This window comes from Schistocerca gregaria, chromosome 6 (assembly GCF_023897955.1).
Source record: "Schistocerca gregaria isolate iqSchGreg1 chromosome 6, iqSchGreg1.2, whole genome shotgun sequence".
Lineage (NCBI taxonomy): Eukaryota > Metazoa > Arthropoda > Insecta > Orthoptera > Acrididae > Schistocerca > Schistocerca gregaria.
This window is the reverse complement of record NC_064925.1, coordinates 158140632-158157797: the sequence shown is the minus strand read 5'-3', so window position 1 is coordinate 158157797 and position 17166 is coordinate 158140632. Positions and strand designations below refer to the sequence as shown.

At 36.0% G+C, this 17166-nt stretch overlaps 1 protein-coding gene across 2 annotated transcripts in view; it reads left to right on the top strand.

Moving 5' to 3' along the window:
* LOC126278193 (zinc finger protein PLAG1-like) overlaps positions 1 to 17166 on the top strand; it is a 99702-nt gene that overhangs the window by 58617 nt on the left and 23919 nt on the right. For both annotated transcript variants that reach the window (XM_049978107.1, XM_049978108.1), the window contains one exon: positions 4264 to 4351. In XM_049978107.1, coding sequence (XP_049834064.1) covers positions 4264 to 4351 — 88 coding nt within the window. The remainder of the gene's footprint in view (positions 1 to 4263; positions 4352 to 17166) is intronic.

Genomic DNA, 17166 nt, shown 5'->3' with positions numbered 1-17166 from the left:
TAATCAATCTCGCATTCCTATCCTGTCTCCTAGCTTCATCTCCCTCCAAGCCTATTGTTCTAAAGACTATTGTTGGCTTATTAATTAATAATGAATTAATCTGTTGTCTAATCTTTACCTGTTGTATGAAACTTTTCTTCTACAGTTTTAATCCTATCATTATTTGAGAGCATCATGATACAGTTTTGGTTTCATTATGTTAATCTGCATGGTAAGATGGTGATCTAAAACTTAACAGCTGTGTTCTGCAAGGATAGAATCAGTGTTCAGTGTTTTGTATATTTCCATATTGATGTTAATAAAAGTGTACAGTTATGATTTGTCCTTAACTTCATGAAATTGAATCACTCGTGTGTGTGTGTGTGTGTGTGTGTGTGTGTGTGTGTGTGTGTGTGTGTGTGTGTGGGTTGGTTTTTTTTTTTTTTTTTAATGTTATGGTAAGAGTCATGATCACTTACTAACGAGTTTAGTGGGAAAGTCTGATCTTTCTCTCAAAGTTTTCAAAATTGATATCATTGTGATAATCAAAATTTTTATCCCAGGCATAAATGTTAACTAACATCCCTCCTAGTGAGGCATGTAGTTTGTGGTAAACGCACATAAGTCTCATCCCTATGTACAATAGGCTTCCTACTATTTCTTAAATCACAAAGATTTGTAAATATTATGTAGCTTCATTTTCCTTCAATAGTTTCTCACTATTATGTGATTTTCTCTGTCTAAATCCTAATCAATGATAATTTGTTGTAGGTCTCAGCAGTTGACAGAAAAAAAATTATCTTCTATGTGAAAATTAGAAGTAGTGCATTCACTATAGAAGTGTTTACCATATGTTTTGTGAAAAATCACATATTTTCCATTGAATGACATATTATTGAAATCTTCTGTTTCTGCTTTCAACATTTCATGTGAAAATTTCATATTCAGTTTACTAAATGAGCCATTTCTTTTCAGACCCCATGACAATGTGTTTCTTTAAGTTACTCACTGGTACAATCTTAATGTCAGCAACCCACAACTGCACATTTTTCAAATTAGTGGGCTAGGCTAAGTCAACTTACCAGTCTTGTATGTATTGTACACAGTTCACAGCATTGACTCTGTAGAATATTATTAACACATACGTGCATCATTACTGCTTAGAGAATTGATAATTTACTTGACTTTTCTGAATGGAGTCAATCAAGCAATGTGAATTCAGTATCAGTCACTACATGTCTGTGCTGTCTTCTTCCCCCACTAAAAAAGTTCATAGATATTGTTCATGCAGCCACCATAGCTCATGCTATAAGACATTACTTGCAAAGTACTAATAATATGAACACCACCTACCATTGCTGATCGTTAATGAGTTATGTAAATGTTAGCTTTTGACTAAATTTCTTGCGCATCAATGTACTCTTTGATTTCTGTCTCAATACCTACTAATTCATGACCTGCTAATTCATTAGCAACCCCATCCCCAGTGAAACTATCCCCTATTGAGACACTAATGTAAATATTGTCTGCCAGCTGTTCTACTGTATTCTTGTTGACATATTCACTGTGATAAGCAAATTGAATTTCCTAGACTTTGTTCATAAATTACATGAAGTTAGGAAAGGGGGTCTTTCAGCCTGTATATCATAGTTTCTTTAACGTCATCCATAAAAGAACTAATGGAAATCCCTCCCACCCACATTGAAAACATGAAAATTAATGCATTCATGAAAAAAACATATTTAAGGTCAACAAAATGCAGAAATGGTAACTCATAGGCATAAACTTTCTTCTCTGTGCATTGCTTATAACTAAATTTTTTAATGAGTGAGTTAAAAAAATTGAAATGCAGGAGTTGAACAAGAAAATAATAGTTTCATTATCGGTCATTTGGGGGAAAGAAGTTGCCAGGTTAGGTGACTGGGTGGCTAAGAAACATACAGGATAAGGTACTAAACAGGAACGAAACCTTGTTTGCCATTATTGTTTTAGAGATGTCATTGTTCCCCTGAGTAATATGGCATAAATACCTTCACTGATTCCCTTCCTGGTATTTGTCCATCTGACCTACCAATTTTTTGTCCAAAGACATTGATTAGTCATTGAACTCTACATCTACATACTTTGCAAGCCACCACATGGTGCCTAATGAAGTGTACCTTGTGCCACTACTAGTTATTTCCTTTCTGATTCCTTTCACAAACAGAGTGAGGGCAAAACAACAAGCCCTAACTGCTCTTGTCTTTGTGGTCCTTATGTGAAATGTATGTTGGAGTCAATAAAAATGTTCTGCAGTGTGCTTCAAATACCGGTTCTCTAATTTTTCTCAATAGTGTTCCATGAAGAGAACATCATCTTCAGTCTAGGGACTCCGATTTGAGTTCACAAAGCACCTCTCTAATACTTGTGTGTCAATTGGACCTACTGGTAACAAATCTAACAGCTCACCTATGAATTGCTTTAATGTCTTCCTTTGATCTGACTTGGTGGAGATCCCAAACACCTGAGCAGTGCTCAAGAATGGATCGCACTTGTGTTCTATATGTGATCTCCTTTATATATGTGCTTCACTTTCATAAATCCCCCAAATCAACCAAAGTCAACTATTTGCCTTCCCTCCTACTGTCCTTATGTGCTTGTTGCATTTCATATCACTTTGCAAAATTATGCCTAGATATTTTTAATCACTCTGCTGATGCTGCATTAGAACATTATGGAAATCTTTTTTTCTACTCAGACTGCATTAACATACAGTTTTCTACATTTAGAGCAAGCTGCCATTCATCACAACTCGAGTCCACAGCTCATGCTCTAGTGGTTAGCGTTGCTGCCTCTGGATCACAGGGTCCCGGGTTTGATTCCTGGCCGGGTTGGGGATTTTCCCTGCCCAGGGACTGGGTATTAGTGTTGTCCTCATAATTTTATCATTATCATCATTTGTGAGAGTGGCTCCATTGGACTGTAAAACAAATTGGACTGTGTAAACATTGGGACTTTGTACGGGCTACTGGTTTCTAGTACTTACGAAGTCTTCGAACAGTTACATATATGGGAACTTGATCTATATGCTTGGACCTTTGTTAACAGACTGCAGCAGGGCACCATGTCAAATGCTTTGTGGGCATCTAGCTGTATGGAATCTGCCTGTTTGCCCTTCATCCATAGTTCACAGAATGTCATATGAGAAAAGGGAAATCTGAGTTTTGCAAGACAGATAGTTTCCAAATCTGTGCTGATTTGTTTACAGAAGTTTTCCTGTCACAAGGAAATTTATTACATTCGAACTCAGAATTTGTTTAAGAATTTTGCAGCAAACAGTGTTAAGGATATTGGTCTATAATTTTGCAGTCCACTCTTGTGCCCTTCTTGTATTCAGTAGCCACCTAAACTTGTTTCCTGTCCATGAGATTGTGCACTGGGTGATAGATTCTTGATCAATGCAAGCTAAGTAAGGGGTCAGTACCATAGAGTAAGTACTCTGTGTTAAACTGAATACGAGTTTCATCTGGGCTAACAACTTATTTGTTTTCAACTCTTCCTCTTCACTAGGAATACCTGTTACCATGTCTTACATACTGACTGGTAAAAAAAAAAAAAAAAAAAAAATCAATAGTTATGTTGAGTTCACCTAGACCTGTTACTTGCCTTCAGAGAACTTCACAGACAGACCTATTTCATTCTTGATAAACACTCTCCCCTTCTATGGCATCTAATCTGTCTTTTCAATATACATTCCATGCCAAGTGAGGTAACTTTAATCTACCTTCTTAAAAAAATGTACCTGCGTAGGAACGGTGAGACGCTTCTGTTGTCCAAAAATTAATCTCTGTGAGACATGTAAGAACAACATACATGTAACTCATTAGAGGACTGTTAACTAACATCATCCAGTAATTTCATTAATACCAAAGAGTTATAGTTTTGGATAATTTGTGATTGTGTACACATCTAAAAATTTAACCATGTAAGCTAAGCAAATGAGCAAGAGGGAAATATCTCACATTTTTTGACAAGAATTATGTCATTACAACTAAAATACATATTTATCTTGAGCAAGACAGCATTCACAAATGACATCTTTCACAACACAGCACACATTTAGTACTGTTTTTTAAATTATTGTTCGAAGCTACTTACATTATAATTAGACATCAATAAAATTCGAAGGTTAGGAAGAAAATAGTGTGATTGCCATACAGGAGACTGTTGTCTAATTTATTAAAAATCACACAAGATATTAAAGAGGACTAAATAGTGATTTTAATGTTTTTTTTATCACTTTAGGATATCACTGCTGGGGAGGAGTTACGTGTGTGGTATGCCAAGGAATATGCCGCCTGCATGGGAACTTCACCTCTACACAAAACAGAAGGTAAAAATTAAGTAATATATAAGGAGGAAAAGTGTACAAAAGCAAGGGGTTATATTAAATTCCAAGCAGATGTTCTTTATCATAATGAAACTTTCAGCAGTGTTACGCTATAATGAAACTACTTCATAGATGAAATTGTCTGTCACATTAAGAAATTGTCTCGAGCCTTTGCATAATGCAGATCTGTGCAGAAAATGTCTCAGCACACACTGTTTTAATTCACATTACTTTTTTTCGCTCCATCACAGTAATTTTCATTTTTGCTTCCTTCTTTTAGTTTAAATTATAAAGATTTTTCTTTTTTGTAAGTTGTAAACATAGGGATTGTGCTTAAATTTTTGTTATTCTTTCCATTTGGAATTTACCTTTGTTTACAGCCTCAGAACTAACAATAAATTTATCTGTTTGCACTTTGACTTACTGCAAAAATACACTGCCAGAATCACCTCTGCAACCAGTTCCCATAATTACCTCATCAGCAAACTCACAAGCAAGTTCTTTATATCATCATAGGTGTCTCAGATTTATCATCTTAGACAAAACAAACATAATTCCTCAAATACTGGTTACTATTCTGATCTGAAATGTTCAAGCCACTTGCGAGGGCTATGATTTGTTGAAGACATTCACTTATCCACTTTACTTCATTAACCAACATTTTAGCATCCTCTGTGATATCTCGGTTATCCCGTAACACTGCTCTACCTGTTTCTTAGCCACATTTTCATATTCTGCGTACACAATTCTCTTTTCTTAATCACTGCCTGCCCCAGTCAAAAAACTGATAGGACAAGCCTTCCCAAAAAAGGAAAGACTAGTAAGGTAACCCGTTTCATGAACCTGCTAATTTGTGTCCATTATTCAGTTTATTGTTGCAGTCTGTCAATCACTGAATATGCTTTTGAATATAAAACCCTGCATCACCATTGGAACAACTTAGGCTCTTCTTCCCAGTGTCCCCAACCTTAAGACTATGCAAGTCGGAACTTTTTCTTTAGTGTGCATTTCTGATGTCACCCACATGATCTGTTGTCTTTTTATTTTTATTCTCTTTTTGCACCTGCTGTGATTCCCAAACTGTTTCTTCTATCATGTCATGTCTGCCATTTTCCTCCTCCTTTTATTTTCCGTTCATATATATATCTCCTTTTAATGTTTCACAGTTTATGGTTGTCACCCCTGCATTTCCCATTACAGTCTCTCATTCCCTAATCTCAGACTTGACAGCTTCCCTCTCTACCTTTTTTCTAACTTCCCAATTAGTTACTTGTTCCATTGATCAACCTCATGGTAACCATTAAAATGGGGAATGTGTCAAGTGCATAAGAAATGCACACATGAATCAAGTTTGGTTCTATTCTTTTCTTCTTTAGCTTGAAATCATTACCTACCCCATTCCCTTAAATGCCACAATATGCATATATTATACTTTTAGACTTATCTATTCTTATTCAAGAATTCATCTGTTGTGTAGAAGGAGTCATCAAGGAGATACCAATTCAATTTATTTTTGAAACTATTACTGCTGTCTGCCAGACATTTTATTTCATCTGGTAATTTATCGAAAAGTTTGGCAGCAGTATAGTTTGCCCCTTTCTGTGCCGAAGATAGGTTAAGTAGAGGGTAGTGTAAGTATTTCTTTCTTCTGGTATTATAATCGTGAATGTCACTGTTGTTCTTAAACTGGTCCATGTCGTTGAGAACAAATTTCATTACTGTATAAATGTACTGTGAGGCTGTTCTAAGAATTCCTAACCTTTTAAACAGATGCCTACAAGATGTGTGTCTGTGAGCCCCACTCATTATTCTAACCACCTTCCTTTGAGCAGTAAATACTCTTTGCCTAAGTGGTGAGTTACCCGAAAATATTATTGCGTATTACATCAGGGAGTGAAAGTATGTTAGCTTACTAATTTCTGTATCCTCAAAATTGGCAGTTATTCTGATTGCAAAAGTTGCTGAATCTAGTCGCTTTAGGAGATCAAAAATACTGATTTTCCAACTAGATTCTCATCTATAAGTACACCCAAATACTTAGTGCACTCTACCTTGGCTACTGATTGCTGCTGATATATTTATCGAAGGAACTGTACTCCTTGCAGCAGGAAATTGGATGTACTGTGTTTTCTCAAAGTTCAGAGCGAGCACATTCACAGAAGACCAATTGGTACCTCTTCCAGAGACATTATTTGTATAATTTTATATTGGAGCTTCTTTTACTGGATTAATAATTATGCTTGTATCATCAGCAAACAGTGTAAGTTTAGCTCCTTATTTCAGGCAAGAAGGGAGGTCATTCACCTATATCAAGAACAGAAGGGGACCCATGATTGAAGCCTATGGAACACCTAATGTGATTTCACCCCAGTTAGCTGAAGTGGGAAACTTTTTGCTTCCTGTTCTGTAGATATGACTTAAATCATTCATATGCTGTTCCATTTATACCCTAGAATGTAATTTCTGTAACATACTGTCATGGTTTACACAATCAAATGCTTTGGATAAGTCACAGAAAATTCCTGTTAATGACATTTTGCTATTTAAAGACACTATTATGTGGGCAGTGAAATTGTATATTGCTGTCTCAGTGGAACAGCATTTTTGAAATCCGAACTGTGATTTACTATGTATCCCATTACTGTTGAGATAGCTAACCACTCTTGAGTACATTATTCTCTTGACAGTTTTTGAAAATGCTGTAAGCAAGGATACTGGCCAGTAATTATTGACATCTGTGGTGTCCCATTTTTTGTAGAGAGGCTTGACAGTGGCATATTTTAACCTGTCTGGGAAAATACCTTGAGTTACTGATGCATTACATGTGACTCAGAACATCAGCTGTAACTGCTCCACATTGTTTTAATACCTTGTTACAGATGTCATCTACTCAAACAGAGCATTTATTTTTCAAAGATTTAATGATTTTCCTTATTTTACAAGAGGTTGCTAGGTGAAAATTAACCAGACTAAGATTTCTTGAAACTGACTGACTCTTCCGTGCACTGCTTGGCTTTTGCTTTTGAACTACTCTCACCAATTTTTTCACCTACACTTAAGAAATGGTTGTTAAATACATTAGCTAATTGTGTACTGTTCTGAAAACGGCTGGAAGCAAGGAGAAAATACAGCTGTAATTTTTCCCAAGGGCATGCAGGTTTATGGTACGGTTAAATGATGATGGCGTACTCGTGGGTAAAATATTCCGGAGGTAAAATAGTCCCCCATTCGGATCTCCGGGTGGGGACTACTCAGGAGGACGGTCGTTACCAGGAGAAAGAAAATTGGCGTTCTACGGATTGGAGCATGGAATGTCATCCTTTAATCGGGCAGGTAGGTTAAAAAATTTAAAAAGGGAAATGGATAGGTAAAAGTTAGATACATTGGGAATTAGTGAAGTTCGGTAGCAGGAGGAACAAGACTTGTGGTCAGGTGAATATGGAGTTATAAATACAAAATCAAATTGGGGTAATGCAGGAGTAGGTTTAATAATAAATAAAAAAAAACAGGGGTGTGGGTAAGCTACTACAAACAGCTTAGTGAACGCATTATTGTGGCCAAGATAGACACAAAGCCCATGCCTACCACAGTAGTACAAGTTTATATGCCAAGTAGCTCCACAGATGACGAAGAGATTGATGGAATGTATGATGAAATAAAAGAAATTATTCAGATAGTTAAGGGAGATGAATATTTAATAGTCATGGGTGACTAGAATTCAATAGTAGGAAAAGGAACAGAAGGAAATGTAGTAGGTGAATGTGGAATGGGGATAAGAAATGAAAGAGGCAGCCACCTGGTAGAATTTTGTGCAGAGCATAATTTAATCATAGTTAAACTTGGTTCAAGAATTATGAAAGAAGGTTGTGTATATGGAAGAGTCCTGGAGATACTGGAAGGTTTCAGATAGATTGTATGATTGTAAGATAGAGATTCAGGAACCAGGTTTTAAATTTAAAGACATTTCCAGGGGCAGATGTGGACTCTGACCACAATCTATTGGTTATGAACTGTAGATTAAAATTGAAGAAACTGCAAAAAGGTGGGAATTTAAGGAGATAGGACCTGGATAAACTGACAGAACCAGAGGTTGTAGAGAGTTTCAGGGAGAGCATTAAAGAATGATTGACAGGAATGGGGGAAAGAAATACAGCAGAAGAAGAATGGGTAGCTTTGAGGGATGGAAATAATGAAGGCAGCAAAGGATCAATTAGGTAAAAAGATGAGGGCTACTAGAAATACTTGGGTAACAGAAGAAATATTGAATTTTATTGATGAAGGAAGAAAATACAGAAATGCAGTAAATGAAGCAGGCAAAAAGGAATACAAACGTCTCAAAAATGAGATCGACAGGAAGTGCAAAATGGCTAAGCAGGAATGACTAGGGGACAAATGTAAGGATGTAGAGGCATCTCATTAGGGGTAGTATAGATACTGCCTACAGGAAAATTAGAGAGACCTTTGGAGAAAAGAGAACCACTTGTATGAATATCAAGAGCTTGGATGGAAACCCAGTTCTAAGCAAAGAAGGGAAACCAGAAAGGTGGAAGGAGTATGTAGAGGGTCTATACAAGGGTGGATGATGCTGAGGGAATTAGATTAGGAAATGAGGACACTTAAAGTAGTAAATGAGTTTTGCTATTTGGGGAGCAAAATAACTGATGATGGTCGAAGTAGAGAGCATATGAAAAATAGACTGGCAATGGCAAGGAAAGCGTTTCTGAAGAAGAGAAATTTGTTAACATCGAGTATGGATTTAAGTGTTGGGAAGTCATTTCCGAAAGTATTTGTATGGAGTGTAGCCTTGTATGGAAGTGAAACGTGGGCGATAAATAGTTTGGAACTTTTGAAATGTGGTGCTACAGAAGAATGCTGAAGATTAGATGGGTAGATCACATAACTAATGAGGAGGTATTGAATAGATTTGGGGAGAGGATAAATTTGTGGCACAACTTGAGTAGAAGAAGGGATCGATTGGTATGACATATTTTGAGGCATCAAGGGATCACCAATTTAGTATTGGAGGGCTGCATGAGGGTAAAAATCATAGAGTGAGACCAAGAGATGAATACATTAAACAGATTCTGGAAGATGCAGGTTACAGTAGGTACTGGGAGATGAAGCAGCTTGCACAGTATAGAGAAGCATTTAGAGCTGCATCAAACCAGTCTCTGGACTGAAGACCACAACAACATTAGAGTGCTACTGTCTTGAGCTATATATGTTTGGAAATTGATCACTGATTTTAAGTTATGTGTCATTAATAACATTTCTATTTTACTTTTCCTATAGAATAGCTTAGAAAGTTTACATTGAAATCACCACAGATTAATAACTTCTCCTTTTTGTCTGACAGACAGCACAACAGGTAGTCAGACTTTTTTTTATGAATTGCTCCCAATCCCCAGTGGGGACCAGTACACTGTTGCTAATATCAACACTACATTATCTAGCTGTTGTTCTCATGCACAAACTTCAAAGTGCTGATCGGCACAAAATTGTTTACTCCTGCAGCTTTGTATTTATACCCTTGTTTTGTGTAAATGGCAACTCTTCCTTTATCTGTGCTGAATGTGCAAGAGTCAGTAGCTACAGTATACCCATTTTTACTGAGACTTTCCATCCCCACAGTTACATGGTGTTCAGTCAGACGGCGTATATCAATCTCATTCTTATTTTTGAGATCATCTAGATGTACTAGCTGCTCATCTACTTTATTTTTTACTCCCCTGATATTTTGATGAAGTAAGTTGATGCTATCCTTAGCTTTATCCCAATTTTTGGTATGTGAAGCTTCTTTTATTCTATTTTTCTTGATTGTTGTCTGTCTGGACTTTGGTTTTAACCTAAAAAACCTGTTTGCGTGATCCCATTAACCACAGGGATCATCCATTGTGCGACTGTGGCCCCTATTACAGTATTTGCTAATAGAGAAGCTAACGTATCTTTCCCCTTCCTATTTAGGTGCAAGCCATGTGTAGTGTATCCCCACGTACCAATAGCGTCAACTGGAACAACACTTACGTGAGATTTTGCTTGTGTCTGGATCATCCTGCTCAACTCAGTGTTAACATGCCTTACAGCAGTGTTTACCCAGGGCCAATCACGGTGCTGAGAGACCTCCACAAACCTCATATTTGTGTGCCCAGTTTCTGCTCCTATTATAGCCAGGCTGTTTCTTACTCCCCCTTACTACCTAATCTTCCTTCTCAAAGTCTCAATCGCAGGCGGTAAAGGTTTAGTTAAAACAGAGTCAAAAGCTTTCTCAGAATCTGTGAATCTCAGATAAAATGGTTATTCATACTCATTGTTCCATATATGAGTTACTAATGGTGAATTCTGCCATATTCATTTCTAAAGGCAGCTTGTTCCTCTGCCTGATTAAATAAATACTAAAGATGTTTCTAAGTTGTTTACGAACACTTTTAGTAAATTTCTTGTACGTTATAGAAAGGACACAGATTGTGTGGTGTTTTTTGTTTTGTTTATTTTTTTATACTTGTCTGTCTTGTTTCTTGTAGAATAGAATATTTACAGCACTCTTACAGTTTTGGGAAAATCTTCCTCAACAGACATTCTGTAAACAGATTGTGAAGTTCATTTTGTATTACTTTCCTTCCAGTTTTAATTATTTCTTTTGAAACATCATTATGTCTCAGTAGTTTTCCCTTCGCATAGTGTGACTGGCTTAATCCACCACATTGGGGTTACTTCAACATCACTGTTATTTTACATATTTTGTCTGTGTTCTTCAGTGATCTTTCAAATTGTAGGAACATCCAAAGAAATCGTGTCATGGTTGAACAGTTTTTCTCCATTGTTATTTGATGTGCTGGCTGCTATATTAAATTATGAAATGTAATGTCTACCCAACAAGAGCGTCTGTTTTTGTTCTTCATCCTTTTATTTTTTTCACTTGTTTCTCTTATATTCATGGGATCCTGTCATTCCATCTGGCAGGCATTTTCAAAGAGTTTTGTTTAATTCAGCAGAATAAATCATGTTTTATTGATGTTTTCTTGAACACTCCACTTACATCTAATAGTGATCTCCTTTCATTTGAATGTCTCTTTTCTTAGGTATATTGTCATTTGCTAGCCACAAATAATCCTGATCTAATAGAGAGCATCATGACAGATACAGGGATTAGTGAACACGAGGTCATTGTAGCAAGGGTCAAAACCATATAAACCAAAACCGCTAAAAATAAACACAAAATATATCTATTTAAAACAGTAGATAAAAATTCATTTGATGCCATCCTAAGAGAGAGTCTCTATTTCTTCCAAGCTAATTATGTAATTGTGGACCAGATATGGCTCAAATTCAAAGATACAGTATCAACAGCAACAGATAGGTTCATACTGCATAAGTTAATAAGAGATGGGACTGATCCACCATGGTACACAAAACGTGTCAGAACACTGTTGCAGAAGCAATGAAAAAAGCATGCCAAATTCAGAAGAATGCAAAATCCCCAAGACTGGCTACATTTCACGGAAGCTCGAAATTTAGTGTATATGTCAATGCGAGGTGTTTTTTAATAGTTTCCACAGTGAAACATTATCTCAAAATAAGGTAGAAAACCCAAAGAGATTCTCGTTGTATGTAAAGTACACCAGTCGCAAAAAACAGTCAGTACCGTCACTGCACGATAGCAATGGAAATGTTACCATTAAAGCGGAGTTACTAAATAAAGTTTTCCGTAATTCCTTTACAAAAGAAGATGAAGTAAATATTCCAGAATTTGAAACCAGAACAGCTGTTAGCATGAGTGACATAAAAGTAGATATCTTAGATGTTGCGAAACAACTCAGATCCCTTAAGAAACGCAAGTCTCCTGGTCGAGATGGTATACCAATAAGGTTCCTTTCACAGTATGCAGACACAATAGCACCTTTCTTAGCAATCATATACAACTGCTCACTTGACGAAAGGACTGTTCCTAAAGACTGGAAAGTAGCACAGGTCACACCAATATTTAAGAAAGGAAATAGGAGTAACCCATTTAATTACAGACCCATATCACTGACCTGAATTTGTAGTAGGATTTTGGAGCATATACTGTACTCAAAAATTATGAATCACCTTGAAGAAAATGACTTATTGATACATAACCAACATGGATTCAGAAAATATCGTTCTTGTGCAACATAGCTGGCCCTTTATTCCCATGAAGTAATGAGTGCTGTCGACAAGTGATCTGAGATCGATTCCATGTTCCTATATTTCCAGAAGGCTTTTGATACCATTCCTCACAAGCGACTGTTAATCAATTTGCGTGCATATGGAGTATCATCTCAGTTGTGTGACTGGATTCGTGATTTCCTCTCAGAGGTGTCACAGTTCATAATGATACACGGTAAATCATTGAGTAGAACAGAAGTTATATCTGGCATTCCGCAAGGTAGTGTCATAGGCCCTCTGCTGCTCCTCATTTACATAAATGATCTAGGTGATAATCTGAGCAGCCCCCTTAGATCGTTTGCAGATGATGCTGTAATTTACCGTCTAGTAAAATCATCAGATGATCAGTGCGAGGTCATCCACATGGGTACTAAAAGAAATCCAATAAATTTTTGGTATACGATAAATCGCACAAATCTAAGGGCTGTCAATTCGACTAAATACCTAGGAAATACAATTACGAGCAACTTAAATTGAAAAGACCACATAGATAATATTGTGGGGAAGGCGAAACAAAGACTGCGCTTTGTTGGTAGAACACTTAGAAGATGCGACAAACTCACTAAAGAGACAGCCTACATTATACTTGTCTGTCCTCTTTTGGAATATTGCTGCGCGGCGTGGGATCCGTACCAGGTAGGGTTGACGGAGGACATCGATAAAGTGCAAAGAAGGGCACCCCATTTTGTATTATTCTGCAATACAGGTGAGAGTGTCACTGATATGATAAGCGAGTTGGGGTGGCAGTCTCTGAAACAAGGGTGGTTTTCTTTGTGGTGAGATCTGTTCACAAAATTTCAATCACCAACTTTCTCTTCCGTATGCAAAAATATTTTGTTGACACCCACCTATGTAGGGAGAAATGATCATCATAATAAAATAAGAGAAACCAGAGCTCTAACGAAAAGATTTAGGTGCTCCTTTTTCCCACGCACCATTCGAGAGTGGAATGGTAGAGAATTAGAATGAAAATGCTTCGATGAACCCAGGCAATTAAGGGTGAATTGCAGAGTAACCATATAGATGTAGATGCTATTTGTGTAAATACCTTTCTTAAAGAATTAGCCTGTTGCCTTCATTTGAATAACATATTTTTTAGAAGATACTGAGCTTGTTGCTTAATTTTATCTAGACTACCTCCATCTTCTGAAATGACTTCTCTTAATTTGCTACTCTGACTTCCTACGTCATGTGTCTGCTTCTTTGTAGCTTTGTATTTGTTTGCTCTACTTCTTATGAATGTATGATAACACATGTACAATTTATTTATTATTTGGCCAAGTATCGCCATTTTCTATTTTTTTTCCTATGGAAAACTGTCTTGAGGCTATACATGCTCATAATATCCTGCTAATGTGTGACCCATGCCGTAACTCCTATCATAACCAAAGTTTCCAAAATCTTGTTCCCACAAAAGACTTGTTCTTTGCTTTTTGTCCTGCTTTTGCAATAAAGTTCCCCCATTCTTATAATTTTATGGAATTTACTGTCGTTTGTCAGTATCTTTAATTTGCTATAAAGGTTGTCTACCTTCTTATCAGAATGTGAGCCCATTCATGCATAGACTTGAATCATATCTGTGAAATGTCTTTCACTTATTTTTAAAACAAGTCTTATTGTTTTTTCTGATATTCTTCTTTCTTTCTTTCTTTTTTCTTCTTTTTCTGTTTGGGTCATCTAAGGACCATTCGCCAATTTCAGTACTTCCTCCTTTGTTCTTCTTTTTTCATCCTCCTGTACCCTTACATCTTCTCACTGTGTATCCTTTTCCTCTCCTCAGACCATTTTGACCCTATCTTTTGCTACCTCCTGCTTGGGGGTCCTTCCATTTTAAAAATTTTCTTCTTAAAACTCTCTGTTTCTGTTGCATCTTTTTCACGTAGCTTGTTTCGTTCCATATCTTTGCTTACTTCATGAATCCAGGCTGTTGTTGACTTCTTGTCCCAAAGATGTTTAAAAATCTGTTTATTCTACATAAATGTACAAAAAATAGCAGTCACCTTTTCCGTTGTGTTTCAGCTATGTTTTCTATGTTGCAATATACTTCTTCATTACTCCTTAATTTCCATACCTCTGTATATCTTAGCAGATCAAGTATTTTTTGAATGATTCTTCTTTCTAGGACTTCAGTTTTGTGTAATTAGTAAGTCAGTACTAAACATTCACTTGCATAAAGACATTCTGGTTTTGCTACTGTGTGGTAGTGCTGTATTTTCAAATTTTTAGACATAGATCTCTTGTTGTAAATGTTCCTGTTATACCACATGTCCTCTCCATTTTACATACTCTTTCTTCTACAGCAAATTTTTCTAAGCCATTTTCTTGAGTCATTTCTCCCAAATATTTATATTCATTAACCCTCTTTATGTGTTTAATATCTGTTACTAGGATTTTGGAGCATTTTTATGTTTATAAATATTTATTTCGACAGAAATTTTTAAACATACTTTGTTGGCCATTTATACTAAGAGATTGATTTGTATTTCTGCATTTCTTAGCTTTTCAGAAAAATGACAGTCATCCACAAATGTTAGACACTGAGTTTCAATACCTTTGCTCCTATCCCCAGCCTAATTGGTGATATCTTATGTTCTTTTTCTCTAGGATGCTGTTGAAGAGGTGTGTAGATGGGCCTTTATGTTGCCTTAGACCTGTTTTATTTGGAATACCTTAGATGTTTCGCCCAGAAATTGTCTTTTGATTTCGGGTCTGTAAGCGTGTCACGAATAAGCTTTACTAGTTTAGGTTTAATGCCAAATTCAATTTTATTCAGTGTTTAGCTATCAACCAAGTCAAATGCCTTTTTAAAATCTTTAAATGTCTTTAGGGTTTGTAAGTCTGTGACAGATTATGGACTTTAGGTTGAAAATCTGTTCTTAGCAAGATCTGCCCTTTCTAAATCCACTCTGATATTTTCCCAAATGGCTATAAAGTGTTGCTTCTACCTTGTTTTATTGTTGAAAATATTTTACATCTCTCTGTCAACAGAGATATACATCTGTAGTTATTTACATCATGCTTATTGCCTTTCTTGTGTAAAGCATGGATAACAGCCACTTTCCAGTCTCGTGAAATGTTTCAGTTTCTTATACATCTTCAAACATGGTCTGAAGGTTAGTTATAATTTTTCGTTGAGACCATTTTGTAAGTTTAGCTATAATACAGTCTTTTCCACTGGATTTGTTGTTTTTGAGGGTATTTATTGCTTTTTTTCCAGCTGTAGGTAGTGGATCTGCTTCTATGCTTTCATGAAGATCTTGAGATTCTGGTTTACAGTTCAGTTGTTCACAGTTCAATAGTCGTTTAAAGTATTTCTTGGTATTTCATGATTCTGAGTATTGCTTAGATGTATTTTACCATTTTCGTCTCCGAAGCAAATACTTGGTAGCCCTTTATGTGCTTTTTAAACGTCTGATAGGAATTCCAGGAGTTATTTTTACAAAGCTGTTTTGCACGTCAAGAATTTGCGATTCCTCAAAAGATCGTCTTGCACTCTTTATTATTCTCGCTGTTTCTTTCTTTCACAATTTAAATTCATTCCTTCACATTTTAGATTCATTAATAACATTTCCATTTTTTTACACTTTTCTGTTCATTCTGTAACAGCTTTTTCACAGGTTTCGTTCCACCAGGCTTTCTTCTTCACTTTTGTTGATCCAAATACATTCTTCACTTCCATGTTGATTTCTTTGGCTAATTCTTCCCATTTCCATGATTTAGCTGTTTTAATTATGATATTCCTTCGGCATCTGTAAAAACCTACCACAAACCCTAAAGTTCTTGTTATTTTCCCTAAATGAAAAGTGGTAAGAGCAGTGGGTCTGTATTATTATTTATTTTGCCATACATTAAAGTTGTTTAGCAAGATGCGGGCATACAAGTGGCCATTGCTTGAGTTTTGTCAGTCCACTACTTAAGTATTCTTTCATCATACATACATATAAATATATTAATCTTTGTTCCATAGAGCATGAATATGACATTTTGTAATGATATGGAATGTGTCACTTTAACATAAGTTTTCTTTACACAAAATAATTAATTGTTTTTTTTTCTTTTTTAGTTTTTTTTTTCTTTTTTAGTTTTTTTTTTTTTTTAATCTTTTATCTCTCTAGTTTTTTCCTATTTCATGTCTGAGAATTCATCTATTGAGTAGGAGGAGTTGTCATCCAAAAATTCTTTTAATTTTTATCTGTCAGACTTTTAATACTATTTGGCAAATGACCAAAGATTTTTGTGGCAGCATAATTCACCCCTTTCTGTGCCAAAGTGAGATTTAATCCAGAATAGTGAAGATCATCCTTTCTTCTAGTGTTGTAGCTATGCACTTCACTGTTATTTTTGAATTGGGCTGGGTTATTAATGACAAACTTTGTAAGCAAATATATGCGTTGTGAAGGTACTGTGAATATCCCAAGTTCCTTAAATAAATGTCTGCAAGGTGGTGATGGGTGGGCTCCAGCTATTATTCTGATTACACGCTTATGTGCAATGAATACTTTCTCTCTTAGTGACAAGTTGCCCAAAAATATGATGCCATATGAAAGGAGTGAATGAAAAGAGGCATAGCAGGCTAATTTACTGATATGTTTATAGCCAAAATTTGCAGTAACCCTAATAGCATAAGTAGC